This window comes from Hoplias malabaricus, chromosome 3 (genome assembly GCF_029633855.1).
Source record: "Hoplias malabaricus isolate fHopMal1 chromosome 3, fHopMal1.hap1, whole genome shotgun sequence".
NCBI classification, from domain to species: Eukaryota; Metazoa; Chordata; class Actinopteri; order Characiformes; family Erythrinidae; genus Hoplias; species Hoplias malabaricus.
The window spans coordinates 57,709,841-57,729,857 of record NC_089802.1 but is presented as its reverse complement, the minus strand read 5'-3'; the positions used below and the strand labels follow the sequence as shown (position 1 = coordinate 57,729,857).

The following is a 20,017-nucleotide window of genomic DNA, read 5'->3' as shown; positions in this document are numbered from 1 at the left end:
TTTGATGTGTTCTGTTGCTTTTCTCCTTCTTCCTTTAGATGTCCTGCATTTTAATGTTCCTGATGTTGAAGTAATGTATGTTAATAACAGGATAATGCATGCAGAAAGCAAACCAGGTGAGGAGTGGGAGAATGGAAAGGTCTTTCTTATGAAGAACACACATGAGAAAAGATGCAGCACAAAGACACAAACTATTAGAAATACCGAAAACCCCCAAAACATACAGAGTACCCCAAAAAATACCCAATGAAGGAAAATAATGTCTAGAAGGGGTGTTACCGTTAATGAGAGCATAGGTGAGGATCATGACTGAGTTGTTGAGGTGGCGGTTCTCTTCCTTTATTACGCTCAGAGTGGCTCGTTTCTCATGCTCTGACGAGTCTCGAGAGGTGATGCCCGATGACAGATAGATTATCACCATGTCAGTGTCTAGAGAGGGAGAGAGAGAGAAAAAAAAACATATCACTGAAGGCCTCAGAGTTCAATCTAATAGATCTAGGGCAGATCTTCCATCTGTCAGGTGTCTTACTCTGCTGTTTGCTAACATTGCTGGTGTTCCTGAGAAGCTGGAAGGCCTTTTGGAAACCCATGGAGTGCTGAGTAGGGCTGTCAGAGGCTTTAATGTTGTTGATGAAAGTACTCATCTTCCTCTTGGTCTCACTGGTGGCTGGGGACAGAAAGCTCTTGTAGCACTGATCCAGGGAACAGGAACGAACTGCATCAGCTACAGTCAGCACTGAGATCTGGTGAAATGAAACAGCAGAAATGGAAAAAAAAACACCAACTAAATATATACAAATACAGTCCTTATTTAAATACATAACACACCCACAACAGACCGAAGTACAACTAATTAATTATTTTAGTCCCGTGTTGATACAGCTTTAAATTTGGCAGTGGAGTGCACATTTTCTCACTTTGTCGTGTTCATCAATAGAATTGAGGATGACGAGAGCTGCATCGCGAGCAATCTGGAGGTGTGTCTCGCTGATGGACGCACCATGGTCTATGAGAACCACAACATGTTTTGACTGTGGCCTCACCGCTGACACATACACAGGCCTGCCAAAACACACAGACCAAGCAGATTAAACACCTTTACACAAACAATTCAGATTCGCACAAACAGAAGGTCACAGAATTCTGAATAACCCGTGTCCTCAGAATAACCATGTGATAGCTAATATTATGAGAGGTTAACCTGTTTTATTTCTTTGTAAATGGACAGTATAGAAAATCAATTATTAATAAAATATACCTCAGGGCTTGGTTTGGTTCACATTGAACTTATAAAATATAGCTGATAGATGAGCAGGGACAGTTAAAATTATTAGGAGAGAAAGGGTGAGGTGTTAAATTTATTTGTCTTTTGTTTCTTTCACGAAGGAAAGGCTAGGCTTAAATGATCCAGTAACACATGCAATAACAATTGTCTCACTGGATTTTAGTCCTATGTTTTTTCCCCCTTGAGTCATGCTGATAGCCAACTTGATCCCCGTTTCATAGTGTGTGTGTATACATTTCTGCACCTGCTCCTGTGCTCATAGGTGCCCTTGCAGTGAAATTTGTGAGCAGGAAACACTGTGAAGATGCCCTCCTCTGAGCTGAAGTACTGCCACTTTATGCCAGGATTTGACTTCAGGTTGTCTGCCAGCACTACAAACACAGTGAGAAAGAGACAGGCAGAAGGGTTATAGGTTATGGGCTGGAATTAAAGCTAATGGCCCACTTAAACAAACAAAACAAACAAACCAACAAAAAAAAAAAGGGTACTATACTCCAATACAGCAAGGTTTTTTTTTTCCTACTGCTCACCGTTAAGCCTAAATCTCATGAATGCTTCCCCATACCCATCAAAGGCCTACACTTAGGATTCTGCTGCACTTTGCTCTTGGCACACTCAGTAGGCTGCAGTGGTAATGTAGTGTGACTAGGCAGCTTGAGTGCGTTTTACTTGGAGAGGCCTCAGGTTTTTGAGGGCCTGAACCCAGATTGAAACGGACAAGATCATCCTATCCAAGCTGCACAGAAACAGTCCAATCACAGCACTTACTTCACCATAAAATGTTCATTTAATCTCCAGCAGTACTGAAAGAAAGAATCAAGAAAATAGAAGGGGACAAAAGGAGACAGGAAGCGAGTTCATAATGGTAAACGTTAAACTCTTTATAATCCATCTCTTAAAGGAGCAGCTTAGTCATACAAAGATGCAGTCAACATCTAAGCTTTTTAGCTCTAAAAACAAACAAGTGGGTGTAGCATTTTCTTCCACGAGTGCATTCCTAAGCCTTTATTAAGTGACTGAAAACACAACAGGCATGGATTTGACTTTTGCTTCTAAGCTGTGAAATCAGTCCACAAACAAACATGACAGGCAGCTGTTTTGTCCCAGTGCTCCAAGAGATGAAAATGTGAGGAAATCTCACACACACACACACACACACACGTATGTAACATTATAGAGAACACCACAGTGGATAATGACATTCAACTTTGTAGCTATGGGGTAAAATACAGAAATGTTTGCCTTTGGCTCAGCCACACACATTTACAACTCACTGTTACAAATTTTCAACTGAAAGCCTTTCAATTGGTTACGAATGTTCACTAGCAGTACAAGTATACTATGGAGCTACATAAGATTGGTACTTTAAAACAACATTTCTTCTTTTTGTCAGGTTATTCTGAAAGAGAAATGAAGGGGACATGCATGGTGGTCTGGCATCCATGTTTATAATAAGTTCATGTCTCTCCAAGCAAAGACCTCTCCTGCTGTGGCATACTCACACTGGCACATGCTGTTTTGGCAGTCTGTAGTTTGCAAAAGGAAATCTGGCCATGCCCCATACTCAGATCTAATTGAGCTGGTGATAATTTTTATTTTGAAAAGAAATAACTGGAAGCAGAACTGTATTGAAAATTTGTTAAACCATCATATAGTTTTATTTTCTCTCTCACGCCCTCTCTCTATATATCTATCCATATCTCTCCATCCATCCATCTATCTTTTTTAATGCACATATCAGGGGCAACGGCTTAACTACAAACATGATGACACTCATGTTTGACCTCAGCAGTGAACTAAGCAACTTCTCAGATTCTAAATTACCTAGAAGCCCTTAAATCAAACCACTAACAGGAGAGAGAAGCCCATTTTGGCCCTTCATATTAGAGCCTCCAACACCATTAACGTGCACTGATAGTATAAACAGGAACTTTGTAGCATGTTGACAGTTTGAAGAATCATATACATTTGCTGCCCCACAACACTTAATCCTCCACCCAGTGTTTAGAGTAGCTGAGAACCACAGTCAGGAGGTGAGGCCTTCCATTTCCTCTAAATCATCTCTCTCACCCTCATGTCCCTCCTGCTTTTCATTCTTTTACTTCATTTGCTGCACTCATCACTCATAAAATAATTTTTTGTTTGCTTCAAACAAACTCAAGTCAAGTGGACATGTAACAAGCTAAAATAAAGAGAACACTTATTTCCTCATTCCTCATATACAAACCTGCTGTGCCATTACTGTTTTATGCATAACACTTACAATTTCTTAATTCGATGAGACTCTCTGTATCACTACATTTATTAGAATGTCATTCAATAATATTAAATTTCCCACCCAACAATGTTGTCCCTTTCTTCACCTTACTAAGCAATCAATTTCCACTCAGCCTTTATAAATACTAGCCTCTAAAACCCACCCCCCTCAAACCTTCTCTCTTACAACTCTCCTCAGTCACACTCTGCTTAAGTGAGTGCTGGGCCTCGGCTTGGCTGAAATATGACACTCACATACATGACAGCCAAAAGCACGCTAAAGCACTCTGAGAAATAAACAGACAGCGAGACGAGTGTGGGGTGAAAGAGCGAGTAAATTGTGAGGAAACAAGGCATGGGGTGAGGAGGCAAAATTGATTATCACAAAATCCAAATCACAAAAGAATCCACCACACACACCCCTTTACCCATTCATCATAAAGAAATTTGCCTCTCTCCTGTTAGGTTTTCTGATTGTGGATTGTGGATTTCTCCTGTCTCTCCTCCCTCCCTCTCTGTCCCTCTCCTGGGTCCTGTTTAGACTAACTGGAGACAAATGTGGCTGATGACTGTCTGTATGGTGTAAGAATCAGAGCTGGATGACAAATAGTGCAAGAGTGGTAACTTGAACTCTTGATGACTGCTTTAGAAAAACAAGCTGGTGGACAAAGATGAATTAGACCAATCTTTGTTGGAGTGAGCAGGAATGCATGTAAAGCTAAAAGGGGAGAGAAATGGGGTTCGAATGAGGAAGGTCAACAGATGAGTGGAGCTAGGCCTGGCTATAAAAAGGTGAAATTTGTGACACAGATAGTTGTAGGTTGCATTAAACAATTCCTATGCAACAGAACAGCAGTTAAAGCAAATCTATATGTGCAGGAGACTTGTTGTTTTATTATGTTTTATGAGGAAACATAGGAAACTGTGTATATGTTCTCTCTGGTGTCATTGTTTGAAAAGATCATCACACATTATATAAAATACTTCTTTTATACCAGCAATATTCATATTCTTAACTCTTTTTTCAGATTTCATCCAATGTTATGAGAGAAAAAAAAATACTAAATGATTAACATAAATGAAACATGAGTGAATAAATGAGCGGTATAAAGCAAGGAAAATGAAGCAGAGGAAAAGGAAGAGAGAAAATGTAAAGCTATTCACATAGCATACTTAAGAGTCATATTCTTTTCCTGGTCTAAAAATCTTATTAAAATTTGATGCCAGATAAGCAATATTAATCTTTGAAACAGTTGCCATGGCAGCAGCTAGCCAAATGAAAATTGTCTCATTGGTTTTTGGGACATTTGTATGTAATTCTGTGTGCTCACCCGAATTGAGGTCTCGTCCTGGGTTGAATGCTCGGCTGTTGACAGTGGGGGATAGCCGATCACAGCTTATGGTTTTTGACACATTGGTGTTAAAATTTCCATCAAACCTGAAACACAGAAATAATATATATATGAGCACATCCACCCATGATGTAGCTTCCAATAAGGACCCCATTTATAGCTGCTATTTTAGAATGTTGCACCTTTAAGTTAATAACAATCATTTGTTGCAGCTTCTAGTGTTTCACATGCCAATAAGGAACACTGTAACATGATGGCTATCAAAAGCATGTATTTAAAAAATGCCAATTTTTTGACAATAAATAAACATAAATATGCATCTAATTTGGCTTCAGAGTACATAGATGTGGTCACTAAATGATCTGCATCATAAACCAGGATTATTTTGTCATGGCAATTATAATAAAATATTCAGATATATATTTAAATAATTCTTTTTTCTAATCTTTTTGAAAACCAAGAACATTATATTGCATGCAAGGTTACTATGACAATATAATTTTGCAGGAGCGCTGACGAAAAAAATAAAAAATAAAAAATAAAAAAAAATCGGAGAATTAATAAAAATACCGTAGAATTTATTGGGTGCCTCAACACAGCTCACTGATATTTCCAATTCCAATATGGATAATAGACCAGTAGGATAAAAATGCTAAATAAATGTGTAAATAATTCCAGACTTAAAGACGTATGACAGTAGTGTATGAAAATGTTCAATCAAACAATACCTCTGTATGTGTGTGTGCGTATGTAGAAATGAATGAGATGTGTATTGGTTGCTTCGCAGCAGTCCCCTACTGTGCTGTTATGTCTAGTCCCAGCTTGTTCTGATGAAGCACTGATGTAAAGCCTGTCTCAGGAGAATTCACTGTGCACTACTCAAACAAATGCATTCAAACCATCACATGCAGACACCAAACAATTTTGTAGTGAAACAGAAGACGACAGAGAGCCTATCATATACAGTCATTTTTCACTGCTCCTCTGTTGTTGATGGCCATATTGCATCCACAAAAAGCCCTGACCTACCCTACCACCTGAAATGTATGGAAATTAATATACTTCCTCCTTTAAACCTCTCTCATTCTGAGTATAAACCTATTCTGATCCCTTCTCAATTTCCCTACCTCCAATTTCCTCCAGCATCCTCCCAACCTACACCCCCTCGCATATCCTCCTCCACCAGCGAAACAGGAGCCAGGCTGCCTCTTGACTGACGGCTGCTATGATGTGCAGAGTGCTTTGAACTTCAGACATTTAATTCCCACCAGGCACTAGTCATTAGAATTCTCCTTCAGCACACTTTACATGTGGGGGTAGGCAAATGCAGCAGATAAAAAAATGCATTTGCAAGTGCTTTGAATTTAACATCAGAAAAATGAGTGAAGGATTGAAAGAGAGAACAAAAAAGACAGAAAAAAAAGAATAAGACGGCAACAAAAAGCCAGTGAAAAAGAGGGTCCTATTTTCTCCTCCAACACTGATTTGGGCTCAACATGCAAATTAAGGGTTACGAAAAACATCCACAAAAAGGCCTGAGGTAGTACTCAGTATGCAGAATATTCAAGAACATTATCATTATTATAATGACCTAGCTGGCTTAATAGATTGGGAATGCCTGCTCAAAAGCATTTAAATATTTAAGACACATAGTATAACACTGCTAATATCATAGCATTTCAATCTGCACCATGACACTGCATTAAACTGTCAAAAACGTTTCATCCATCGGATTACCTTTGTTTTTTATATTCCAAAATAATATAGACACATACATCAGAAATCCATCAGCTCATAGCACTAAAAAGACCCAATTCATCTTCAACTGCTTTTAAATAAGCCATCTCAAAGTCTTGCTTCTGCATTTGATTTGGGTGAGTGATCATTTCAGTGTTCCTGTGGGAATACTTGAGTTCTAATAAAGCTCTCAGGGTTTGGCTCAGTGCTCCCTTAAGGTTCAAGAGATAAGGTCTAGGCACCTCTGCTGCATGCCCCCTGTCTAGCTGTGTCCACTTCTCCTATTCCTCACCGATCAGAATACTGCATCATTCGTGTAGAGGTTAAGTGAGCTCTCTGGGTTTGGCTTTAGAAACACTGCCACACACATTAACAAAGAAAGGTATGTGATTCAGGCATGCTGCAAAGGTCCAGGACAGTGTATTAACACATTTTAAGCTAGAACATGCAGACAAGCTTCAACAGGCTTAGGACATAGGCACTGTTGAACTAAAATTAGTGGAAGATGAGGGTTTGAAGAGTTAGGTCCAAGTAAGTTTGGATTTGTTTATTGTTAGTGTAATAAATCAATAATAATAATAAAAATAGTAATTGTTTTAAATGTTTTTCCATTAGGCAAATTTGGTACCTGGAACGTATTACTTGCTCACTTGTTGTTCCAAATGAGCCGCGTATGAACTAAATCATGACATATATACTTTGTATAGTGCTGACTGGCAAAAGAAAAAGCCATCGTAGCGGAAAACTGACCAGGTACTAAAAAGTGATAGTGCTGAACTGAGAATAGCCCTGCAATCAAAAAAATCCAAATGTTCACTGATGAAGCAATAGAGGAGGGCCAACACAAACTGTGCAGAAACAGATGAGCTACTATCTCTGACTTTACATCTACAGTGAGTGGACACAGAATTTAATAAAGTTTAGCAGCATTGCTAAACCAACACACACAGAAACTCCAACTTCATATTAGTGTCATTGTGGTGTTCAGAATGATCCACCCACTAAATAATACCTGCTCTGTGGTGGAGCGGGTATGAAAGGCGGTGGTCATAATATTAAGGATGATCAGTGTTTATATGAACGGTGATCATTAAGATACTAATTTTTAAGCTAACACTGAGAACTAAAAAAAAAATGAAAACTTCAAGAATAATTTGAAGTTCAGAGAGTGAGAGAGTTTGAGAGAGTATAGTAGTAAAGCTATTGCTGAGGAGCTATAGAATAAAGTGAATATTATGAAGCTATTTATGAAACCACAGTTGTAAAGCAAACAGAGAAACAGCTGCAACATCAATAGTAATATTACTAATAACAACCAACATAGTAATAATAGAAAGAAACTACAGCTGCAAACTGCAGTCAGGACCACCACCACTTCCCACGGTTTGTACTGACAATGTCAGGAGAAAAGACTGTCTACAAATGTGTGAAAAAAATATTAAACAGAAGATGATTATGTTTAGTGCAAAATTCCACAGTGATGGTACCCTGTGACACCAGTGCTAAATTTACCTTGAAGGTAATCAGCAGAACTATGTAGGCATCAAATAGGAAGGAATGAAAATTCCAAGCTGAACAAGCAAGAAAAGTCTGTGTGAGGCGGAAGGCGAGGCTCGTGCCTAAATCCCTTTAAGCACACGAAGATCACATGCTCTCAGAGAGAGAGAGAGGAGGGGAGGTTATTTTGAGAAGGCTGCATCGTTGGTTAAGTGAAGCAGGCGGCAGAGGAACAAGTATTGATTAAAGCATTCTTGGGTGGCAGAGGTCAGAGTCTGCTGGAAAACACAAACTGACTGGGTGGGTGATGGGGACATAACATTGGCACAGTGTAAAACACTTGATCTTTCATCCGTGAGCAAGGAAAGAAATGCCAGCTGTAAGAGGGTCACACGAAGAAACTACAGCTATTTTGTGTGTTCTTGTTCATCAGCACATGAACGATGCAGAAGATAACTGTCATACATGGATTTAGAAAATATGCAACAACCAGTTTTATCTATCATGTAAGAAATACATAAAAAAAAATCCCTGAGTACATTCTCATGCTACAGCTGGAAGCATTTTTTTAAATCACCATTTATACTTTCTGGCCCCAACATCCTTGCACATTCAATAACCTTAATTGTGATTTAAAAAATAAATGACAAACTAGTCATTGTTGTTTTAAGTGTGAAGCCACAACATAAAACAAACTATAAAGTTTATTTCCAGGGTCACACAATAATGGTATACAAGCATGTTTCCCATTGCCATTTTATGTCTCATCAGCTGGACGGTAAATTCAAAGATTTAAATGTGAGATAATCCATTTATTGGTCTCCCAATTATGACACACATTGTAGGATGTGTATATATACATTGTATGACACACATTGTAGCAATTTACTGAGAGAAATATAGCAGTTTAGAATTCAACTTAAAAAATTCAACTACAAACAGCAGAAGCTAAAGCTGTTTTTAAATATTCTGTCTGTAAGAATATTTGTAACTCAAAAATGGAATTATTTGCAGGCGGTAAACAGTGAGTATCATAACATATAGCACAATTTCAGCTCCTTGCAGTGACTCACTCAGTAGTGTTCTTGTTACTCTGTCCTTGGGGAGACTTTTTAAACTTTCCAAAACTGTCAGATGGAGAATGGTACATTTTCACAAAATGATCCGAAAGTCAGTGAGTGTTTATGAGTGCCCTTTGAAGTCTCAATGGCAATGTGCTATGAGACGGCTCAGTCTAACAAGTGAAGCAATCTTTTCTCACACTCTCTGACTCATTCTTTTTATGTTTTTTTTTTATTTTTATTTTTTTTTTTTTTGTGAAGCTCATGCTTACCTTGTTATTCTCAAATGATTCTGTAGAACACAAAAAAATCTGAAACATTGAGTGTAAAGTAAGAGACATCCCCATTAAATTTACTTGATATCCAGGTAAAATATCCATAAAATACAAGACAATCCACTTGCAAAAAAATGGAATTTAACAAATACATGGGGAAAAAAGGAATCATAACAGCTGAACACCAAGCCACAAAACTATGACCAATAACCTCCTTGATAATAATTTGGTAGCATTACCTCCACACTTAATTCACAAAACACAATAGAGAAAACAATCCCTGCTAAAATATCTATGCTTTACCAAAAACAATCCATTCTCTTGGCCCCACTGGGGCAGGGTCGGCACTGTGTAGACCTACAATTACAGACTGTAGTCCATGCTTTGTTTGCCCTGTTTCGCCCTGATCTTGACCCACCCAAAGGGCCACCACAGAGCAGGTATGATCATTCTCAGTGCTGCAGTGACACTGACGTGGTGGTGGTGTGTTAGTGTGTTGGTACAATTGGATCAGGTTTAACAGTACTGATGGAATTCTCAAACACTGGGTCGACTGACTGTCCACTCCAACCACATTGGTTCATCTTGTATATGTAAAGTCAGAGACTATAGCTCATCTGGACATTTTGTGATTTTGTGTTGGTCCTCCTGTAGTCCACCGTTTCCCTAACATTTTCTGCAAACATTTCTCCCTACCTGAGCTCCCACCTCCAACCCACACAGAGAGAGAGAGAGAAAGAGAGAGAGAGAGAGAGGAGGGGGGGCAGGGGAGAGCAAGGGAGAGAGTGAGAGCAGGGGAGAGGGAATGAGAAATAGAGAGACAGCGAGAAAGAATAAAAAAAGAGGGACAAATCAAAACTAATCTACACTGCAGTCAGTGTGGAGCACTAGCAAGGTGGAGCTCTTAGATCAAAGCAGACTGTGATTTGAGCCCTACCCATTTTTAAGTCTACACGCGTGTGTGTGTTTCAAAAGAGAGAAACATTAGATATATAGACCTAAACATAGTAAACCTGAAATTCACTAAAACATTTAATGTGAAAGAGGGTTTCAAAATGTCATTAGAGATGAAAGCAAAGGGCAGAGACATTCATCGAGAAATGAGATGTTTTATCAGGAGATGAAAGTTGGTTGAGGGAGGGGTAGTGTACAGAGAGGAAAGAGAATGTGCAGAACAAAGGGAGAAGATAAAGGTGGACAGAGAGGGTGAAAACAAGAGACCCTGAGATAGAGAGGGAGAGAGACAGAGTGCAAGAGAGCAAGCAAGACAGAGAAGCAAGACAGCAAAAGCAAGAGAGATTTAAGAGATAGCACAACCCCAAAAAATGGTGTTAGAACTCTGCAAGCTGCTCCCATTGAGATTAGGCTTGAAAGAGCACAGCAGCTCAACTCGATTTGAGAAGCGCTTCAGCCTTTGAGCTTCTTTTTTCCTCCACCAAGATTGGAGATAGGATACTCCTGACATTTAAAATGCTTCCCTCTTCAAGTACACTACAAATGTTCCAGTTAGCCGTAAAGCACTAAATCTGTATGGCCAATTAGGCCTCAAGCCTCACTCTGCTAAACCCATTCAATAAATGATTTCACACACATGCTGATAACCAGTCCCAGAAAAGAACATACATTCACCCCAGCATTCTTGAAGATGAGGCAAAAATGGTCATGGATCATGTGTTTGAGTGAGAGAGTTTTCAGGAGGAAGAGGAAGACTATTGTCTCTCATTTTTCAACTATTAAATGAGTGACTTCTTACTGTGCCAAGAAACCCTGAAACAGCCTGTGATCACTGTCTTATTCCTGAGAAGTAATAAAACACTACTCACTCCATCATGGAAGGAGGTATTGAGCAGCAGTCTTGAATGTCTGTTAGTGGAGAGGTTAGGTGGGCTGTGTATGAAGCTTCCACCACCTGCTTGTTTCTGTTCACCACGTCTAGGTAACGGTTAAACTTCTCCCGGATCTTCTTTGCCAGCTGAAAGCAGATAACAAACAAAAGGAAACAAACCGTTTAAAATAATTCTGAAAAAACTAGATACTGTATAAGAACACAGTCTTTTACACTGGTCAACAACAGGGGGGAAAAAAAATTAAAAATACAGAAGGAGTAGAAATCTAAATGAGGGCACAGATGTACAAACTGCACAGTTGATCAATGTATAATTAAACATGAAATTAAAAACAAAAATGCAGTGCATCACAACTAATAGCCAATGGGAAGTATACTGATGAACAAAACCATGATAAAGTATGGTTTTGTTGCATTGTATTTTACTACATTACCAAAAGTATATTTTGTTGCAAGGTGTAGCTACAGATGAGAAGAAGCTGTAAGAGGTATGCAGTGGTTATCATTGATCGTCACCGTATTATATTTCATACTGTTTGTATAATATGTTAACTTTGAAAGGCTTATAAGTTTAAAAGTTTTGCAATGATTATTACTAGTAACACACACACACAATATAATCGCTGTCCAACGGACAAAAAAATTATATATATATATATATATATATATATATATCCCAACACGGCAAATTTACAGAAGGAGTAAAAAACCTTATTAACTTTCAAAGGAAGTCTATGTAAAAAAATTACATAGATTATTCCAAGTAAATTTGGAGCATTGGTATTGGTCCATTCATGATGACATTTTCACACTGTGTGAAAGACAGCTCGTGTGTTCAAATGATTAAGTAAACTAAAAATCCACAAAAATGGAACTACATGTTTTAATTGTACAATTTAAACAATTTTCCAATGTACTTTTCCAATGCAATATCAAAATAAAAGTAAAAACTTTGAAGTTTAATTTGAAATTGTAGGGGAACAAAATTATCCAGCTTTGCCCACATCTAAATAATGTCAACAAGACAGTGACTCATTATACACAATCCATAAACAAATATACAGAAACAGCTGAGTTTCCTTAGTAAACCACAAATAATGTAAACACCTAAATTGAAGGAAGAAAGTCTCTTTTCATTAGAGCTGCAGGTAAAGCATGTGATTAATGCACTTTCCCAGATCTAGCATTTATTCTACATCAAAGAGAGCTGGAGTCGACCTTGGAGACTGGAAATCAATCAGCATTAGACATGCACTACCAGTTTCACCAATGATACAGGCACAAATGACCATAAAGGGAAATTGAGTGTCCAGCCGAGTGGAGGGTTCTTTAGATCAGCATGTTGTTTCAGCTCATGGGCATTGTGTAATGGTGGAATAACAGCGTTTCCATGAGCTCCAGTTTATTTATTCAGTAAGGTATTCCCTGAAGAAAATGAACAGCAGCACTGGCTCAGCGGTACAGATTCCTCCAAGTGGGGCGCATAAATTACTGGAAGACCAAGATTTTTTTTTCTCACCACTGGTTCATTTAGCGAAGCAGCAACCCACAATAACACTGTCAGGAGACCAACCCATACATAAACTCCATTAATAGTCCCAACCACAATACAAATCATTCACACATACTCACATATTAAAAAATCCATGCCAAAACAACACACGGCGTCATGGCTGATGCACACAAATACACACTTAGCAGTAAAAGTCGAAGATTATACCATACCACTCCACACACAAAAATACCTCCTTGGAATGCTGCAATTAACAATTTCAGCCAAAAAGAATCTAATTCTGGAATTAAGAAATGCACCATGACCCATTGACTGTGTACACCTAATCAGCCACATGGTATGGCCATTACTAAACTCTCCATGCTACTATTAGAAACAAACAGCAAATGGAAAGCTGTAATTCCAGACAGCTTCTGCAGTGTAATATGGGAAGTATTACCAGTTAACACAGTAAAGATGATCTTAATGCTGTACCTACAAATCTGGAAGGGGAAAAAATCTGTAATAAAAGAGTAGATTGCAGAAAGCATTAAATATGGGATTCACTGGACAGTAGGGGTGTGTGATATGGTCCTAAAATAATATCACAATATTTCAGGGTATTTTGGTGATAACGATGTACTTGGCGATATGATAAAACACTGAAAAATACTTCTATTAATTTCAAGAACATACTGTTGAAACAAAATCTATGTTATACTAATATTAATTATAGTAAATTAAATATATTTAATATATATCAATAGTATTACATGGTTATATTTATTAAAAAGTTTTATTCTACTACAAAAATAAACTAAAAAAATAAATATTTGCTTATTTTGCAAACTGTAACTTACCAAGATTCTGATTTTGTATAAAACAATACTGTAGCATAAATCTACCACACAACCAAAGGGCAGAAAATGTTGTGTGCATATTAACAGTAAACGTAAACAAAAAGTAACCTTAAAACTTCACAGTAAATAACAAAAACAAACATACAATAGTTGACTTATTACTTAAACAAGTCAGAATATCACAATCTTGATTTTTTAAATATTGTTTTAAAACTTATGACAATATTTCACAAACGATACGATATGGCACAGCCCTACTGGACAGCCTATTTATGAAATGGCTGGTATAATTCCCATGCAATAGTTTGATTTAAAGGTAAGATGGCAATAAATGATCTACTTCAAATTACACTTGCTTTACCACAATGTCTGCCAATCAACTTCACTGAGATCACTAACACCTTTCAGGCCACCAGACAAATCTGAAATAAATTGGGTCCATATGAAGAAAAGCTATTCTATTATAGCTGAACTTATTAATAATTCCGAGCTAATCATTTGATCTAATGACACTCACAGGACGCTATATGACAGAACATCTGGATGAAGTACAGCAAAACCTATGCAAATATCTCATTTAATGTATTTTTCCTACCCTTTATCATCTACCCCACTGTCTAAATGCAATGTGTCACTGGAACAGTCTTGGGAAATTTACAGCCGACAGTTAATATCAGGATAATTATGATCTGGAATAGGGCTGTCTTGGTCTTACTTAACTGCATAATCATAATTATTTGAAATTATACCAATCACTTAATCTAACCACAGTTTTTCCACAATCATTAGTTATTTCACAATCAGACTGTATCACAAAAAAAATGCATAATAGATCTGTTTTGAGGAAGTTGAGTGGAGAAAAAAAATGCTTAAAAAGGATATCACTGTTAAGAGCTTTGTCAAAAATGTAAAACAAATCTCACTTTTATCTAAGCATTATAAGACATTTATGGATATAACTTTTAAAAAGAATGTTTGCAGAATAATCGCACAATTTCTGAATCCTTCTCACATCTCTTGGTCTTAAGAAGTAGTTGTAATATTTGGATGATTTTACAGAAAATCCTGTCAAACTACACAAACAACAAACATAACACACATTCTAGAAACATATATTCTTTGCAAATTAATTTTAAAAACCATTCAGATAAGACTGATGCTAGGGCTGGGCCATATGGGTTTTATATCACAATATATTTCTTAATTTTACCGTACAACCGTATAAAATCTACTGAAAAACTCCCAAAAACAAACTAGAAACATGACATCACCATTAAAGATAAACTCATTGGTTTTGTCAATATTAATATTTGCCAAACTATTACAGTGAGTGCACTGAACTGACAGATGTAAACAATGCATATTGAAATAGTGATAAAAATGATATCACGGTTTTTAGAACATTTAATATTGCGATATATATATATATATTGTATTATTGTTCAGCCCTAACTGATTCCACTTCATTGTCTTAATTTGAGCAGGAGGCAACTAAATATAATACATTTATCATAATTACTCATATACTCCACAAAAACTCTTCAAATTACTAATTATATATAGTGAATGTTTCAATATGGGTCATATGATTTTTAAACCTTTCCAATAGTTCAATATCTATTACTTACACTGTCACTGACTGACAAATTTACAGCAGTGGCTGGGTTAACTTCGGCTTATAGTCCCTACTCCTCCTGCCAATACAATTTCTGAAAACAGCATGTACTCAAAGCATTAATCAGCTGTTTCCCTCAAGTTCATCTTCTAGACAAAGAACCACAATGATAACATGCACTGCCATATTTCCCCAAAATTCCCACACACTATTGGAAAAGCTGTAATATTAAGACTATCGCTGTACAATTATATATGAAATAACTTCAATCTATTTGTTCATATTCGTCAAAAGGTCTAAGCTGACATATGCATGTGAGGTTCACCATGATGCTAACTAGCATCTAGAAACTCACCATATTCTTGTCATGAAAAATATTTAAACATGCTTCATGTACCTGCACAGAGAAATTAAATGGACCACTTACAAAGAAGAAGAAAATTACGGTGAAAAAACACTAAACCGTGAGCAGAATATTTGCAAATACTGTTCCATACTCAAAGCTGATCTGAAAATGCCAGGGTGCACAAAATACAAGCAGCTTGAGCTTGTGCAAGAAAATGGCTGTTCATATATTACGCTGTTATAGGTATATAACAGTGCAGTTTAATAAACAGTCATTGTGCATCCTAGGCATGATTAGAGCTGGATCGCCTCAGCAGGCAGAACATTTTATCACCATCATCTAGTCCCGAAACCCAGTACACCAATTAGCAGCCGAGGTGTCACCAGACTTTCTGCCAACATGCCGCTTAATCTCTCACTAGCAGCCAGTAAATAGCTGCAGGTGAGATGGGGCATCATACAGGAATAATTCACTCACAAGGGTGTCTCTTGGCAAGGAAAACTGAGCAAAAACTAACAACCTGTCCATTCTTGCTCAGGGCTTTTGTGATAGCTGACTGGTGTGTTGCAGAGAAAGCACCCTCTCTCTCATACACACACAGCGATTACATGAGCAGTCGCTGGTTTGCTGCCACTTATGTTCCTTATGATTTGAGTTTCGACAGAATGGGGTGTATACTGTTGATGGAATGTTTTAATGCCTTCCAGGAATAACAGAAGCTGTTGTTGGCTTGGGAGAATGATTCAGAGTAAGTGTAAATAGGCCTACAAGAGAGGAGCAACATCAAAACCACTATTTTGTAGTAGAAATGGACTCAGATTAGCAACACTGACTGATTCTTCCAATCTGATGCACTATTATTATGCCCCAAGATTAATGTCACTGTTATTATTATTATTTTAATAATGTAGCATAATGACACTTCATTGGTGATAATTTAAAATTCAATCTATAGTTTGATCAGAGGAGGATGAGTCCCCCTTGTGAGTCTTGGTTCCTCCCAAGGTTTCTTCCTCCAGCCTCGAGGGAGTTTTTCCTTGCCACTGTCGTCTTCGGCTTGCTCGCATTGGGCTTTCTGTTCTGAAACTGTGAAGCTGCTTTGTGACAACGTCAGTTGTAAAAGGCGCTATATAAATTGATTTGATTTGACTATTTAAAAAGTTGTTCTTGTGATAATAAAATCAAATGTTCCTGGAATCCTTTCTCCAAAATGGCCATAATATAATTAAATTAACATCATTACATACCACATTATATTGTTCAGAAGACTCAAGTCTTAAATGAAAATTGTGCCCAACAAAATTCTCCCACAGTGCTTGTTTGAGAGAAATACTGTAATCAATAGTTTGAGCCTTGGAATTAGTGTTTCAGCAGAGGGGAACACAAAGTAAGCTTCAAAGCCAACCACACAGCGACTGCAGAATTTTAATTGGCATCTTTTACCCCTACAGACTAAACACACATACACAGACACACACACTTTACTCACCTGCTGCACCTCCGTCTCACCATTTGAAGTCTTCTCTGTGTACACAAAGGAGTTGAAAATTCTCTGTGAAAGAGAGAAAAGAAGGGTTGCTGAAATGTACTAGCAAAACTGTGAAATAACAATGAAATCAATTAGACTGAAATAGCACAAAAAAAAAACCATCTTGTTTTATAGAAAAATGCAAGATGTATCACTACTGCATCTATGAAAGGAAGGCAATATTTTAAGATTGAATTTTTGATTAAATAAACATGCAATGTAGCATCATTGCAACATGCACAAACTGCTTTATCACTAATTACAAAACCAAAAAAACAATCCTCACATTAGGTAATGAAGAAACAATTTGAAATAATACATTTATTAAAACACATCAAAGGCTAAATATTTTCATGTATACCATATCTTAATTATTACTTCATTAACATTTCAGTAAAATGGAAAATTGTGTCCACAACATAAATGTAAATATTTAGTCTGTTCATCATTTCACCAATTACACATTTTCCTTTAAATAAAATACAGTAAATACTCTCCATAAAAATCCATCAACTTGAGAACATTAAAAGATGTGAACGTCTGTGTCCAATAGTTTAAAATCTGTTTATGGTGTTATTCATTTTAACCCCAGGACTGAATGTTGTTGGGAAAAATGCGGAAGAGCAGTGGTGATGGATGTGGTAGTGCTAATAAACACCAGGCCATCACATTGGAAACCAGGTTAAAGAAAAATAATAGAGAGTTGAGCTGGTTGAGACCTCCTGCTCCTCCAGACAGTAATTCAAGTTTCCTTGCCATTCAAAGCCAGTCCATGTAGGCCAGCTGTTCCACTTTTTATTATAAATGATCTCACATCTGAAGACCAAGTTGTCTTGGTAAAAAACCTTGTTACCACACAGTGCTGTATGTCTCATACATAGACCAGGTACATGCTGGATGCCTAGACCAACGTTGCTGGACTTTGGAACACAATTAATTTATGAACAAGCTCTCAGTGGATGTTACTGAGAACAGAAAATTTGGGACAAAACTGTTTTAAACCTTTTCAAATAACTTGAACCTATGACCTATACAACAAAAATAAGAGTCTGCGGGGTTTTTTTGTTTTGTTTTATTATTTTCCTGAACTTTTACTTAACTTACAAAGGTACAAAGAACAGATTTCAGATGATTTCACTGAAGAATTCAAGGCTTTTGTAAATGTATTTATTTATTATCGGATGCTAGAAATATGTCAGGACAAGGGCAAAATAAGAATGAAAAATTTATAGAACTTATATATCACAGTATTTGGAAGCAGTACACTATAAAATGCCAAATATAAAAGGTATAAAAGAAGCATTCACCAAAGGCTCCGTCATTGAAAGCAAAAACAGGCTGACTTTATGCCTGTTTTTTATGAGAGAAGTGTCAAATAGTTTAAAATGAACTATTTACAGAGCAAGACAAAGAATTTAGGTCTTTCATAATCTCCCATACTTAACACTGTAAAATCATTCAGGAACTCTGAAGAAACAGACGTCCACTCTTTTGCCATTGAGTTCACCACTGCATCAAAGACTGCAATCTGAAAGTATGTTATTCAACGAGAAAACCATACAATTTTATGGAGAACAGCCAGCTCAACTCCAAAAATGGTCCAAAAGACAGTAGAAGTGCACAGAGGTGTCCAACATAGTCTGTAGTACACATCTGAATCATAAATCTTTTCTGAACTACAGAGCAACCAACCAGACATTTCTCAATGATGGGTGCAAAAATCCAACATCTGTCATGGTATGAGGGCACCTCAGTTTGCATGGGCGACTTGCATATGTGAGAATTTTCCCCGTTTACTTAGAGGCAAACATTTTAGAGAGAGAGTTTAGAGAGAGAAATGCTGCCATCAATATAATGTCTTCTCCTGCTGGCAGTCAAGATCCCCTTTGGAGCATCATGATGAGGAAATCAGGCAACAGTGACCATGGACTGTTGAGAAGCTAAAGTCTTGTATCAGGTCAGAATTGGCATAAAATTACACTCTAACAATTAGTACCCTCGGGCCTCCAATGATTAAGCAGTATAACTGAAAGTAAAGGTGACATGTCCCAGAGGTAAACTCGCCTCTGTCCCAACTGTTTTATGCTGTTGCAGGCATTTATTTCTAAATATGTTTATATTTACAAAATAAAATCAAGTTGTTCAGTGATATAATTGGAAATCATTGTGCTTTTGTCAGTTAAATAAATCCTTGAGAGTATTAACAAATCACACATTCCTGATTAGACTGCATTTTACGTAATGTCCCATCTTTTCAGAAAATAGGGTTTTCAGCAGACTGTGGTAGTCTCTGATATAAGACCAAGAAATACTAAGATGGTCTCAGGGACACAGGCTTCACCTAAAAAACAAAAGCCAACTGTGCCATTTAAAACTACACAGGTCAAAAACAAAAAAATAGTAAAGATTTACTTAAAGCTGGCAGCAGGTGATCAACTCTGTGCCGTTGTAATTGGTCAGTCTTTGGCCTACACACATCACTCAGGACTGTGCACTGGTTCTCTGTATATCACCTATTGAAAATGAGCAAACATTACTCAAAATGCTTAGCAGCTGCATGCAAACCAGGAATGTCATCTGGCCCCATAACATTACCATGGCAATCCCCCTGCACAGGATGACATACAATGTCATAACAACCTGATGGATCTGCACCACTTGCAAAACACAAGAAGAAACTTGCCAATACTAGTAAAGCCCCTGTGAATACATTAGTCTCTTACACAAAGAAGAGTGTCTCAAAGATTTTGTGTAGTATTTCTGAATGGGTGAACCAAGGTCATAGCACTCCTTTTAATCATCAACGAATGTTTTAATAAACAGTGAAGGAAGAATGCACCTTAGACACAAGGTTTTACAAAATGTAG

General features: G+C 37.3%; 1 protein-coding gene across 2 annotated transcripts in view; it reads right to left on the bottom strand.

The window, feature by feature from the left end:
* Positions 1-20,017, bottom strand: part of cachd1 (cache domain containing 1) — a 61,643-nt gene that overhangs the window by 21,691 nt on the left and 19,935 nt on the right. For both annotated transcript variants that reach the window (XM_066663337.1, XM_066663338.1), the window contains exons 2-8: positions 17,112-17,174; positions 11,287-11,435; positions 4,873-4,979; positions 1,530-1,656; positions 918-1,062; positions 530-743; positions 280-429 (exon numbers count right to left, since the gene is read on the bottom strand). In XM_066663337.1, coding sequence (XP_066519434.1) covers positions 280-429; positions 530-743; positions 918-1,062; positions 1,530-1,656; positions 4,873-4,979; positions 11,287-11,435; positions 17,112-17,174 — 955 coding nt within the window. The remainder of the gene's footprint in view (positions 1-279; positions 430-529; positions 744-917; positions 1,063-1,529; positions 1,657-4,872; positions 4,980-11,286; positions 11,436-17,111; positions 17,175-20,017) is intronic.